The following is a 13,480-nucleotide window of genomic DNA, read 5'->3' on the forward strand; positions in this document are numbered from 1 at the left end:
TTGTTCTTGAAAAACTAATCAGTCACGGCTGATTAGTGGCTGCACTCACAACTGCACAGTGAACCCAATGATTCTTTACAGCAGACAGCCGCTCCTCTGTCTTGAAGGTACTGCGTACCACCGCTAAATCTTTTAGGGGTACGCAGTACCCTGCCATACCCCCTTACTTTCACCCCTGGTCATAACCTACCTTCTTTGATAGTTTCCCTGACATTCTGTCTGCTTCAGAAGGCGATGCTGCTCAGAGTGACATGGGTTTCCTGTCTGAGAGCGTCCTGCGCTACCTGAGAGACCTCCCATCACCTGTCATCCCTGCATGCGTCTATCCGCAACTTCAAACTGCAGTCATGCAGCAGCTGCTTCACCAGCAGTTTCTAGGTGGGTCCAACACTGAGTAGACATGCAGTATATGGTTCTACTGATGAGAGTTCCTAAAGGATAGCTTTTGTATTGTAAAAATTATTTTTTGTTTTGGAAAACACCTTCATCTTTTTGAAGTATACGAGGACTCTTCACTCATTCTGGTCAAATATAATGCATAATTTTATGCATCAAATTATCATAAAATTTGATACATAATGAATTTTATCTGCTAAAAGTGGTTAGTGATTTTATTGATTGTTTTTGATAATAAGCAACACTGTGTAGCCCTCTTTATCAAATTTTCTAAAGCATTTGATACAGTGAATCATGAGATTTTAATACAGACACTTCACTCTATTGACTTGTCAGATGAAACTCTTCAGTAGTTTGACAACTGTTTAACTAATAAATTGTAGTATGTTCAAGTAGGAGGTTTAACTTCCTCTTGGTGTTCTTCAGGGATCAGCTCTTGGGACACTTTTCTTCATTATAAAACAACAGCATATAAAGGCGCTGGTGATATATACGTGCTGGTGACACTGTTTTAGATGGTTCTGGTCTCTTATCTAACAGTGTTTTTAATCAAATAAAGTCAGCTTTAATTTACAAACAAGTCTTTATCACCTTAAACTTGTTTTAAATGTTTTAAAGATGATGCTGTTTTCTAATGGGTCATTTGAAAGTAAATATCTTCCAGTCATTACTACAGCTGAAGGTCTGAAAATTGAAAAAGTGACACAAAAAGGAGATTTTTAATCTCAATCGGATTTTCCTGGTGAAATAAAGGCTAATAATGAAATAATCTTCTGGTTGTTTAAAAATCATTCAGTCAAATATACTTACACAATTAGTAGCTCTACATAAGGCAATTCAGTTTTACTGATAATTGCCTGAATATCTGGCAGATGGAGCTGTTGCTGGTAGCCATGACAGAGAGGTGAGTCTGGTTCTGGAGAACTCCACGGTGGTCCCGTTTCACCATCGTCTCACCTTGCAGTACCTGCTCACACATCTGACCAAGGTGCTCCAGGCACAGGCCAGTAACGGCCTGGACACTCACACTCTGGGAAAGATCTTTGGCCCTCTCCTGATTCAGACAAGCCCCTCTGCCCAAGGGTGAGCTCTTTTACCCTGAATTGAAGCTGATCAGTATATTAGATTGGGCCTCTGTGCTACTGTAAGCAAAGGAAAGTAGTTGAGATAGAAGCCAGGCTAACTGATTTGTTGACCGTCAGGTATTCATGGGAGGAGGATTTTCCCATCCTAGTGGTGGAGAGGTTACTGGTGGAGAGAACTGCACAGCAAGACTTCCCTCCTCCTGGTAAACTCTTTATCTTTAGGATCATGAATTGGGATTCCATCAGATTGACCAGCTTTCAATGGGAATTTCTGCTTTTTTTCCAGTTCTTCCAGCGAAACCAACCAAATCAAAAATAACCCCATCAGATATGACGGACACAAGCAGCCTGCTGAACGATGCTGAGTGGTACTGGGGAGATATTTCCAGGTAAGCCAGCCAAACAGATATTCACTATGTTTTTTGACAGATTGACATATTGGTGAAGTAGAAGCAAATTATATATTTTGATATATAAGCTAGCGGTGTTCTTATAAGACTTTTCTATCATTTTCATGGGGCAATATGATGGAGGCTTCTTCTCAGAAAGCTGGTCAGAGTTGTTGGAACTTGGATTGAGCTGTTATAGGATTCAACCGACTTAGAGGGGCAGTATTATGGAAAATTTATACAGTAAAAACTTTGTTAAAGGGTTAATAGAGGAGCCATATTGTGATGACTTTATTAAGGCAGAGTTTCAGAAAGAGCAGGAGTTTGACATAGAGGCCCAATTTCAAGTGATTAAATGTAAAAGTCAAATTTCTTTTAAGACCTATTTGATATCTACAGCATTTTTATTATAACAACTGGATGTAACACAGTTACTTGATTGTGCTATAAAATGGCACTATGTGCCTGGAAAACAAAGCCTCACCTTTCAGCTGGGTAATGACCTTGAACCTACAGCCAGAGCTGCAATAGAATGAATTAGATCAGAGCATGTTCATGGGCTTATAGTGGCCCAGTCAAAGTCCAGTCCAATAGAGACTTTGTGGCAGGACTTGAAAACTGATGTTCACAGATCCAACCTGCTCCCATGTCTGCAGAGAGGAGGTGAATGAGAAACTGCGAGACACTCCAGATGGAACCTTTCTGGTGCGAGACGCTTCCAGCAAACTGGAGGGCGAATACACTCTAACTCTCAGGTAGAGCTGCAGAGATACACACACACATCCAAGGTTCAGTTCCATTCTGTTTATCAGATTTCTGTCTCTCCCTGCAGAAAAGGAGGGAACAACAAACTGATCAAAATTTATCACCAGGAGGGTCGCTATGGCTTCTCAGAGCCTTTAACCTTCCAGTCTGTGGTGGAACTCATCAATCACTACCGCCATGAGTCCCTGGCTCAGTACAACGCCAAACTGGACACCAAGCTGCTCTACCCCATCTCCAAGTTCCAGCAGGTTGGTTCATTTGGTGACTGAAGTTTAAAGCAAACATTTAGATTTTCAGCATTGAACCACTGATTTCATCTTCTTCCTCTGTTTTCTGTTGCTCAGCTGGTTAAGGAGAACAGCATAGAGGAAGTGGGAGAGCAGCTCAAGGTCTACCATGAGCAGTACCAAGAGAAGAGCCGCGAGTACGACTCTCTGTATGAGGAGTACACTCGCACCTCACAGGTAGCACTTGTTCAGTGAACTCCAATGAGTTCTATGCTCCTGACCAGGGGCGCGGTATATGGGGGAAAAGTGATGACAATTCTAGGGGCCCTGACAACAGGGGGCCCTCCACAATTTAATTATTTATTTTTAGTTCATAGAAATTAAAAAAAAAATCAGGGCCCTGTCAATTACAAAATTAATCATATAGTATTTTCAAAGATTGTTGGCAGTAAAAATTTAATGCCCTCAACAACCCCCATCTGCGTTAAATGGTTCGTTCTGGCTTGGAGTGCTTCACCGTGACACTGTTAGCAGCAGCCACTGAAAGACACGAACGATTGTGGCAGTTACTATGCTGCTAAAAAAAAGTTATAAAATCAGGTTTTCAAAAAAAAGAGAGAGAGAGGGAGAGAGAAAAAGACAAGAGTGTTAATTTATAACCCAGTTTTTCTCCATGAGAGGTGGGTAGATTATGTGGGATTATCAAACATTTAGCATAGTTAGCTAAGCTACAAACTACTGTTTGCCTCCTTTTCACTAGCATTTAATGAATTATGGAAAAAAATTACCAACATATTCATATATTTAACTTGTCCCTTGTACCTTTTACCACTTAACAACAGATGAGTCAGTCAGTAGCAGCTCTAACCCACGTCCCTCCTGACCTGTTCTCTTCTGAGTGAAATTAAAGCTACAGTATGTCACTTTTTTATCAATATTTTTTTCACATATTTTTAAAAACTGTCATTATGTTGTGACAGTATGGCATGAGAGGTAATCTGTGAAAAATCTATTTCCTCTGCCTTCTGTAGAAACAACCAGTCAGTGGCAGGAGAGTTCTAGTGCTGTCAATCACCATCTCATGTGGTGCTGCTCATTCTTCCTCCCCCTCGCCTTGTGCCGTGCTGTAGTTAGCATAGCACAGAGCTGTGCAGATTCAAACTGAATGCTCAGTTTAGTTAGCATAGCTACCAATGACGGCAGATAAACAGTTTCTTGTAATGATAAGTTGTTTCTCCACCATTAACACATTTAGCAGTGAGTGAATGAGGCTAATTGACAGTGCTAAGAGCGTCCTACTAGTTCTGATTGGTTGTTTTTGGTCAGAACGGTGCATTGCTTTAACCAGTAATAGTAATTCAGGAAGGAGATGGAGGAGATTGATTGTTTTCACAGATTATCTGTCTCATAACAAACTGCTACGACATCGTGACAGCTTTAACAAATATGAAGAAAACATATTTTTTATTAAAGTTATGTACTGCAGCTTGAATAAAATGCAACTACATAACATTTTTGAGAAGTCTGGATTGCTTTATGTGTATTTTGCACGTTGCTTTTGACTGTTGCTCATGGAGAGACATTTCAGTAATCTAAAACTAATAGAAAAAAATTTAAGCAACCTACTTGCATACTGGATGTGGACAGTTGGATGTTAAATTCATGAGCAGTAAATATTGTGCTAATTATCAGTATTGAACCAAAGAAAGCAAGGCAGATACAAGTCTTTAAAATTGTGATGCTTTTTATGGGTCAAATACAGTCAAAAAATTGCAACAGCAGCTGCGTGGGGGGCCCAAACAAATTTTTTGTCAGGGGGCCCACGATTCCTGGCGGCGCCCCTGCTCCTGACAGACGTTTACTGAGCTGTTTAGAACGTTCTAGCCAAGTAAAATATTCCCCAAGATATAACAAAAAAAGAGAAATATTCTGTCTGAGGCATGAAACTCTCAATAATCCAAAACCTGCTGAAATCACCAGAGGGAGTTGGCTTAGTAACAGAGTAGCCAACATTATTTCATTTTGTGTTTTGCTCTTACTTCCAGTTGTAAATATATTATTCTGTACAACTTATATAAATTCTGACCAACAAGTTGTAAAATTCTCTAGATTCACTCCAAAAAAAGAAAAAAAAGATTTTCCTTATTTACTACAGAGTATTAGTGAATTTAGAGCAGGGGTCTCCAAACTACGGCCCGCGGGCCGGATCCGGCCCGTCTCCACATTTGGTCCGGCCCCCTGAACAATACCAGAGAGCGTTCAGATTTTTTTTCATTTTCCGGTTTATATGTGGATTTTTCTTCAACCACCAGGGGTCTCTTTAGCAGGAAGTGTGTCCTGCTAAAGAGACACAGCCGACATCTGAGGGGGACAGCCGACATCATCCAGACCGCATGTCTGAAGACTCGACCTGAATTTTGTTACTCCCTCGCTTTCAGAAACAACTTTCTTTTTTCAATGACACATTTTGTTAAGTCTTTAACAAAATGTGGGGCGCATTGCTGCCATCTGTTGGACTTTTAGGGAACTGCTCGACTTTTATGTTATTTAATCAGTACGGTTGTTTGCTAGCGGTAGAGCAGATGAACACATGTGTCTGTTATGAACGCTGCATTCCAGGTTGAATTCTTCGAAGCATTGCCTGTAAGTAGAAACTTATACTTCAAAACGAGCCTTTATGTTAACATATGAGAAATTATGAATATATTATAGTTACATTCCCTCAATGGAATATATACTAGTCAGTCCCAGTTACCGTTTCACTCATGGGTTTTGCCCCTGTGCTTTCTGGGTAAAAATAAATCGAGAAACGCACCCACTGTTTCAGTTTTCTCCATGCAAAACAACCCAAAACTGTCGACTACCAGTTAATTTACAATCATAATTTTGCTAATTGTTTTCAACTTTTACGTCTTTCTCATTAACTATATTATCCTGTCAAACCAGTGTCAAACCTTTATGAGAACTCCATTTAGAGTAACCACTAGCAATTATTTTCTGTCCAGTCATTCAAACAGAACAGCACAGATTTATTTAGTTTGATTACGTATGCGCTACAATCCGGTTACTATAGCAACACACATCATAGCAGTTTTCTGTCAGTCACCTGAGAGGCTGGTTTCATTTGAAGATTTATAATTGTACTGACATTTATGCTAGGCAACAACAAAACACCATCATTTTCTCCTCATCTTTGAATGATAGTACACTTTTGTGCTGTATATGTGTAGAATTAAAGGATGGATGAGGACTTAGCGACCCTTCTAAGAGCCAGAGAAACTGCAGTGACTCCAGAACTTTCCCTGGCATTTCAGCTGAAGATTTGAAATCATTGTGTGGTGGAAAATTTCAATTATCCTGAAGTTGTAGCTTTTTGCAATCCTGGTTTAATACTTCCTGCAGGAGCTGCAGATGAAGCGAACAGCCATTGAAGCCTTCAATGAAACCATCAAGATCTTTGAAGAACAGTTTGAGACCCAGGAGAAATACAGCCGAGAGTCTTTGGAACGATTCCAAAGAGAGGGCAATGAGAAGGAAATTCAAAAGTATGTCCAGACTTGCATTCTTATTCATCCTCATCCAGCTTGTGGTTTTAGGCAACAATTGTGATATTCTTTCAAATCAGGATTCAGAGCAACTCTGAGCGTTTGAAGTCCCGCGTGAAGGAAATCCACGACAGCAAGCGAAAACTGGAGCAAGACCTGAAGGAGCAGGTGTCTGACAACAGAGAGATTGACAAGAAGATGAACAGCCTCAAGCCAGATCTCATGCAGCTTCGCAAGATCAGGGACCAGTACTTAATGTAAGCGCCAGCTCTCTTCTGGCCAATGAGGGCATGCAGGAGACACACATACTGCAGACACGCTCAGCAGCCTTTAGTGGGGTTTCTGTTTTTCAGATGGTTGACACAGAAGGGAACAAGGCAGAAGAAGATCAATGAATGGCTGGGCATAAAGATCGATGCTGATGAGTAAGTGTTCCAGCTCAGACCTGGATGCTTAGTGAAACCAGCCATTAGGAGCGGCACTTCAACACTAACGCTTGACTTTTTTGTTCAGCTCCTATTCTCTGGAGGAAGATGACAGCTCACCTCACCATAACGATTGTACCTGGTATGTAGGTGACATCAAGCGCTCCCAGGCGGAGGAAATGTTGAGAGACAAATGTGATGGAACCTTTCTCATCAGGGAAAGCCAATCACAGAAGGGCTCTTATGCGTGTTCTGTTGTGTAAGTTTGTGTTCTTCTAAATAAGAATGGATTTCACATCCTTGATCTGACACTGAGATCCAGTGTACTATCACATTAAAGTACAAAAAAAATAATGACAAAATGAACTTGGGTGGACCTAGCCCCGCCTTCAAGATTCAGCTCCTCCTGTAAGATGCAGTTTCCAAGCTTCTGCCTCACAGAGCAGCCCTCCCCCATGACTCCCTCATAGTTGATTATGCTATAAAATGCTACTATGTGCTTGAAAATCACAGAATGCTGTCCCTTGAAATACTTATCAGGCACAAAAATCGTTATGAATCTTTTATACTGGGAACCTAGACACTGCTTGAGTTTAGTGCTCCTGTACTGCACAGTTACTCTAACCTGGTAATAACTCTGCTCTTCCTTTCAGTGTTGATGGCGACACAAAGCACTGTGTCATCTGCAAGACATGCACAGGTTATGGATTTGCTGAGCCCTACAATCTGTACTCGTCTCTCCAAGAGCTGGTACTCCACTACAAAAACGTCTCCTTGGCCCAACACAACGACCATCTGAATGTAAATCTAGCTTATCCAGTCTTGGCCCGCTCCCAGAACCTGAAGTAGAACCAGCAGCCCAGATGATCTATAGATTTACCAGCAGTGGGGCACCGAGCCTCTGGAGCCCTGGACAGTGTCAACTGTTTCAGAGAAAGAAGTGTGTTTTCGTCTGGAACTTGATACATCTATAGTTCCCTAACAGAACCCAGTCCATTAAAAAACACTCCTCCCAAAAAGCACATCACTACTGACACAGAGCTACTGGCTGAGAGGGTAAAAATGAGCCTCTACATTAGCCAGTCACAGCTCTACTGGGTAAAATCTACAAAAGGCCCCAAACATCCACAGGAAGGTAGACTGGACACAGAGATATTAGAGACAACATGTGTTAAAGGAGAACAAAATAAGCACAAACAAGTCTTTTTAAGGTTGCACAAAAGAGATGGAAAGAGCATGTTGTGAAACTATTGGAAATATTTAAAACTTTTTCTTTTTTTTTTTTTTTTTTTTTTTTTTTTTGTCTTGAGCACAAAGTATCTGTGTTTAAACAAATGTCTTATGTGTAAAATCCAGACTTTCTGGAAACACTGACAAAAAGTATGTGTTTTAACTCAATAAAGGAATGGCTGCTCACTTCCCACCTGAAGCCACCTGAGAGGATCCAGCAGGTCGGGGCTGGGCTGTGGGATTTTAAGGGTTTTACCTTCCAGAAGCACACAGGAATAGTTCTGAATGACCACAAGCTTCTGTCATTTTACATTTTAAGGGTTGAAAGGAGAGGACTGGGAATAATATCAATGTGGCCACAGTTTAAAAGATATACAGGCAGATATTTTTTATAGACTCATTTATATCCATCTGCTTTGCTGTGTGTCTCTCATTAGGTCTCTTTTTGAACTAATGAGGAAAAAAAAACATTAAACGATGAATAGGAGCAAATGCAAGGTACATATTTGCTATTTTGTCAATGACAGAATACGCTAGATTGTGAGGTACATTTACAAACACAGTTCTATGATTCAGGTGTGCTGCGTCAGATGCCTCTTCCTGTTTTTTCTTCTCTAATACTGTAGCACCCGTAACTATTGACACTCTGCACTGTTAGTGCGCTACTTTTGCGTGTAGATTCGCTGCGGTACCAGCGCTTGTTGAGTATCGACCTCTGTGATTCTTCTACCATCGGTACTGAATTAGTTTCCTGTAAAGTTGGAATAGACTCCCAGTGGTGTGATCCCCTCTCAGATAAATGTTTTAATTTGTTTCTTTGAGGCAGAGTTTATGATGGTACATCTCTGTTGCACCTGACTGTTCATTTCATCTGATGCTTGATTCAGAGACCTGGAGAACATTAATGTACAAAAAAGAGAGAAAAGAAGGCAGTAATATATGTTGTGTACAGTATATTTTAGACGCACATGCTTTAGATGTATGTGACTTTATAGAGTTGCCTAGTTTCCTTTATGTTTTCAGAATATTTGTTGTTTTCTTAGGTTCTGTTTGAGGATTTGGATGATCTGTCAAATGTCAGGAGGTGTTCTCATGTAGCACAACAGGAATAAAAGAACACGTCCTTTTGCCATTAAGCTAAGAGATTACCCGCTATGGCGTGTATGGAGGTCTTCATTTGTTTTTGTTTCTTTTTTTTTAATTGGACAAATGGTTGAAAATCTGTTGGCATGTAGTGATTAGGTCATGGTGTGTGGTACTCCAAGCACACTAAATTTTAGATTGAGGAACCGTCTCCAGATCAGTCCATGTCTACTGTTCTGTACTGTGGCATTGATCTCCTCTTACTGTTTCTGTGTGCGTTTGGCTCGAGGGACTAATTGTTGTCACCTCCATCGCTTTTAAATTACAGTTGTACAGATACAGAGATATGCAGTTCCTTTTGTGGTCAGTGGAGGCACTGCAGAGAGACAAGTTACAAGGCTGCTTTTAAACTTGATTCTCAAACAGACACAAATCTTTCATAATTTCTTACACAAATGACTGAGAATGGTAAAGAGAATATGCATGAATATATATTTTTGTATCCTGGAGCAGACCAGTCATTTATGATCGAGTGTTGAATACTCTTTGCTTCATGTGTTTTTGTCGGGGTTAAAAATGTTTCCAAAATTTGATCTTCACCAGTTTTCTGCTCCTAACAGCAGGTGAAGAGGTGGCATCAGAAGTTGTTTGTGAAGACCTTTGCTTCGAACTCTTTGAGTATCGCCGCTTACTGAGCTGAATTGACCCTGGGAAGCTCAGATTAAGATGGATCCATTGTACTATAGAGTCATTTGCACAGTTGTTGGTACGGCGTAGATCCCAGGAATGAAAGCAGAGGCGGCAGCCGAGCTTCTGTTTAGAGGTCTACAGCGCTGAGGGAGGTGACTACAAGTGCCTTCCGTCATCCTGAGGAGATTGTGTTCTCCTTGTTGTCACCATTAGATGGTGCCATCACCACCATGTTGTCGTGCCACACATTTGCCATATCTAAGGTTAAGGAATATCTGGCAAATGAGCCTAGTTGTTGTTGTTGTTGTGTGTATGTGTGTATGTGTAGTGAACAGAATGACCGGCTTTGCTGTAACGTCTGAGGTTGTTACCATCCTTCTTTGTTCAGTTGCATCTACACAGTAGCTTGGTCCTCTGTCGTTGTGTACTAAAGCTTTGGATTTTTTCTATAACTATCTGGTATGTCTGGAATGAAATGCAGATGTGTTAGAAATGTGAACAGTATCCATTTTTAGCCTGGTGTAGTTCTTTGCTAGCCTCCCAAGTTCCAGCAATATTCTTTTTTTTTCTTGGATATCTTGAAGTGGGTTGTGTGAAGTACATGTGACAGCAAAGGACTGACCTGACGTAGACGAGCAGCAGCAACACCCCAGTTTGGAGAATAAATAAAAATGGTTCTATCTGTCAAATATATATCTTATAAGCTCAGCATTGGTGAGAATAAACTGCCTTCCATGCATTTCTTTAAATTTTATCTTTATATCAACAATTAACTTAACTATCCAATACCCACAAAGAGAAATGTCAAAAAAATTTGAATGATTTAAAAAGACGTTTCTTGACTTGTTCTTGTTTGGCTGAAAATTCTTTGGCGTCTTCTTCATTTTTCTTAGTCCAATAATGCTGATTCATATTTTATTTCTTAAAATATGAACCTCTCCTTTTCAAAGTTATTAGAAACCTATACTACTTGACCTCAGTAAATAAATATGTATATAGAGATTTTTCATTTTGTTAAACTCTGACCTTCTATAGCCAATTAATGCTACTTCTCATGTCTCTTGATTCACTATAAATGAACTACATATAGCTCTACTACTTGGATGAACTGACAGTTTGACTGTCTTCACAATAAAATGTTCATTTTTAAATAAAACCAGGATTACCAATAATCAGGTTTGCGTTTGTGACATATAGAAATACATGTCATCCTTCAGTATGAGCAAAATCCAACTAAAAAATAAGTTTAGTTTATTTTTCTCACATATTCAGAATATATTCAGATATATATATATATAAAAATTCCCCTCTCACCCTCTGTGGGTGGTCTCTTTCATCCTCTGAGCTCGGGTCCTCTACCAGAGGCCTGTGAGCTTTAGGGTTCTGCGCAGTATCTTGGCTGTGCCTAGAACTGCACATTTCTGGACTGAGATGTCTGATGTTGTTCCTGGGATCTGTTTGAGCCACTGCTCCAGTTTGAGGGTGACTGCCCCGAGGGCCCCGATGACCACAGGCACCACTGTGGTCTTCACCTTCCATATATATATATATATATATATATATAAATATATATATATATATATTTATTTCCACAAATCATTTCATCTTCAAAGTCCTTTGAAAATATGCAGAAAGACAATAACACATTAATTTATTGAAATGTTCACCAATATTATTGCATGTGGCATGTTTTCCTAATATCATGCAGCCATGCTTACTAGGTCTTCGTCCTCCAGCAACAACTTTCACTCTGAAGAGTGTTGTCAGTGAAGTCTGTTAGTGATATGGTGCACTCTCTGTTCTGGTCACCAGCTGATTGTTCCATGCTTCTCTACTTAGACATCACCATGACTTAAGAACTCCTTTGAACTCTCTCAATTGACATCTCCCAAGGCTGCCTTTGCTGGCACATACATAAGGTAACTAACGAAGCTGGAACAGTGCCTTCAAACAAAAGAAGTAGCACCACTTTCAAAGAAAAAGCACAGATGTCCAAAAGGACCTCGAAACCACAAACAGACCTCGTGGTCCAATGGTTTACATTCCCAGCAGTGGAGTAAATGCAGAAACCAAAATGTAAGACAAATTTTAGATGTCAGTTCACTTACTCTGCTGGTGGCTCCCAGTTCAATATCGGGTCACAAATCTTTTCTGGTCCTTGACTTACCAAGTCCATTGTTTAGATGTGAGCTGTGGTTATCCAGACAGATGGGGCATCTTGAACCACAGTCACTCCCTGAATCGACGCACATTGCTGCAATAAGTCATTTATCTCCAGTGGCATGCGAGAGAGGCCATCTGCATCCATATTGTGTTTGCCTGGTTGATATTTAATGGTGAAATTGAAATCTGCAAGTTGGGCAACCCACCTATGACCTGTGGCATTTAACTTGGCTGTGGTGAGAATATAGGTCAGTGGATTATTATCTGTATATACAAGTGAGGTGCATGATACAGATAATCTCTGAATCTTTCACATATTGCACACTTAAGTGCTAGGAATTCCAATTTTCTTGAATGCATGTGATCATTTTTCTCAGGTGGGTTCAGTGTTCTAGATCCATACCCGATGACAACCATTGTGTTATTCTGTCTCTGATATAGAACTGCTCCTAACCCTTCCTTGGAAGCATCAACATGCAGAATAAATGGCTGGGTGAGATCTGGATACCCGAGGATGGGAGGCTCAGTGAGTTTGTCAATAAATGTGTTTAATGTCTCTTGATGGTTCTGTGTCCAGTGAATGGGAGTGTTTGATGGGAGGTTACCTTTATTTCTTGCAGTGCTGATGTTCCACCAGGCCTTATGCTTTCTTGATGGTGGATTTTCAGGTTGATTTTCAGGTGGACTGACCAGAAGCTGGTAGAGGGCCTTAGCTATTCTGGAGAAGTTTGGTATGTATGTTCGATAATGGGAGATAAATCCCAGCATTTTTCTCAGATCTCCTACAGTTGTGGGGGTTCTCTCCTTCAAAGCTTGTACTGGTGCCACTTCTGCTGGATCAATCATATAGCCCTCACCAGAGACAAGACGCCCCAGAAATCTCACTTTTCTTTTGAACACCACACACTTCTTTGGGCTTAACTTTACACCATGCTTCTGGTATCTTTGCAACACAGTTCTCATGTGGTTGAGATGAGCCTCAAAACTTGGGCTGTGAACTAAATTATTATCCAGATAGGGTATCACATCCCTTAAGCCAACCAGACATTCCTCCATTCTTCTTTGGAACTCTGCTGGGGCAGCACTCAAACCTGGTACAGACCTCATGGTGTTATGAAAGCAGTTAAGGGCTGACTTTTCTCATCCAGAAACCCTTGATGGTACGCCTTCCCCTGATCCAATACAGAGAACCAGGAGCTACCAGTGAGAGAATCAAGCATGTCTTGAATCCGGGGAATGGGGTGGCGGTCAGGGACAGATTTAATTCCCTGTAGTCACAGCACAACCTCAGAGCCCCATCTTTCTTTCTCACACACACCACTGGTGTATGGAGAGTGTGACTGAGTTATCCAGCCTCTATTCAGTAGATCTTGAAGGTATTCTTTAACTTCCTGATGTAATGGCTTGGGAACTGACATACAGGTGCTGGTCATAAAATTAGAATATTGTGATAAAGTTCATTATTTTCCATAATGTCATGAT

At 40.6% G+C, this 13,480-nt stretch overlaps 1 protein-coding gene and 1 long non-coding RNA gene across 3 annotated transcripts in view; one reads left to right on the forward strand and one right to left on the reverse strand.

Annotated features, from left to right (window-relative positions):
• LOC106941461 (phosphatidylinositol 3-kinase regulatory subunit gamma-like) overlaps positions 1–10,462 on the forward strand; it is a 15,421-nt gene extending 4,959 nt beyond the window's left edge. Inside the window, exons 2-13 of one of the 2 annotated variants that reach the window (XM_015024502.1) lie at positions 229–378; positions 1,269–1,479; positions 1,599–1,684; positions 1,768–1,870; positions 2,527–2,625; positions 2,703–2,883; positions 2,980–3,099; positions 6,265–6,407; positions 6,488–6,664; positions 6,761–6,832; positions 6,921–7,091; positions 7,486–10,462. In XM_015024502.1, coding sequence (XP_014879988.1) covers positions 252–378; positions 1,269–1,479; positions 1,599–1,684; positions 1,768–1,870; positions 2,527–2,625; positions 2,703–2,883; positions 2,980–3,099; positions 6,265–6,407; positions 6,488–6,664; positions 6,761–6,832; positions 6,921–7,091; positions 7,486–7,681 — 1,686 coding nt within the window. In that variant the 5' untranslated portion in view covers positions 229–251 and the 3' untranslated portion in view covers positions 7,682–10,462. The remainder of the gene's footprint in view (positions 1–228; positions 379–1,268; positions 1,480–1,598; positions 1,685–1,767; positions 1,871–2,526; positions 2,626–2,702; positions 2,884–2,979; positions 3,100–6,264; positions 6,408–6,487; positions 6,665–6,760; positions 6,833–6,920; positions 7,092–7,485) is intronic. The other variant, XM_015024503.1, reaches the window with a different exon arrangement.
• LOC106941462 (uncharacterized) overlaps positions 5,817–13,480 on the reverse strand; it is a 21,304-nt gene continuing 13,640 nt past the window's right edge. The window contains exons 2-3 of the long non-coding RNA XR_001423369.1: positions 12,069–12,071; positions 5,817–5,827 (exon numbers count right to left, since the gene is read on the reverse strand). This is a non-coding gene — a long non-coding RNA (uncharacterized LOC106941462). The remainder of the gene's footprint in view (positions 5,828–12,068; positions 12,072–13,480) is intronic.

This window comes from Poecilia latipinna, unplaced genomic scaffold (assembly GCF_001443285.1).
Source record: "Poecilia latipinna isolate Pla-1442-1.1 unplaced genomic scaffold, P_latipinna-1.0 Scaffold3685, whole genome shotgun sequence".
NCBI lineage: Eukaryota > Metazoa > Chordata > Actinopteri > Cyprinodontiformes > Poeciliidae > Poecilia > Poecilia latipinna.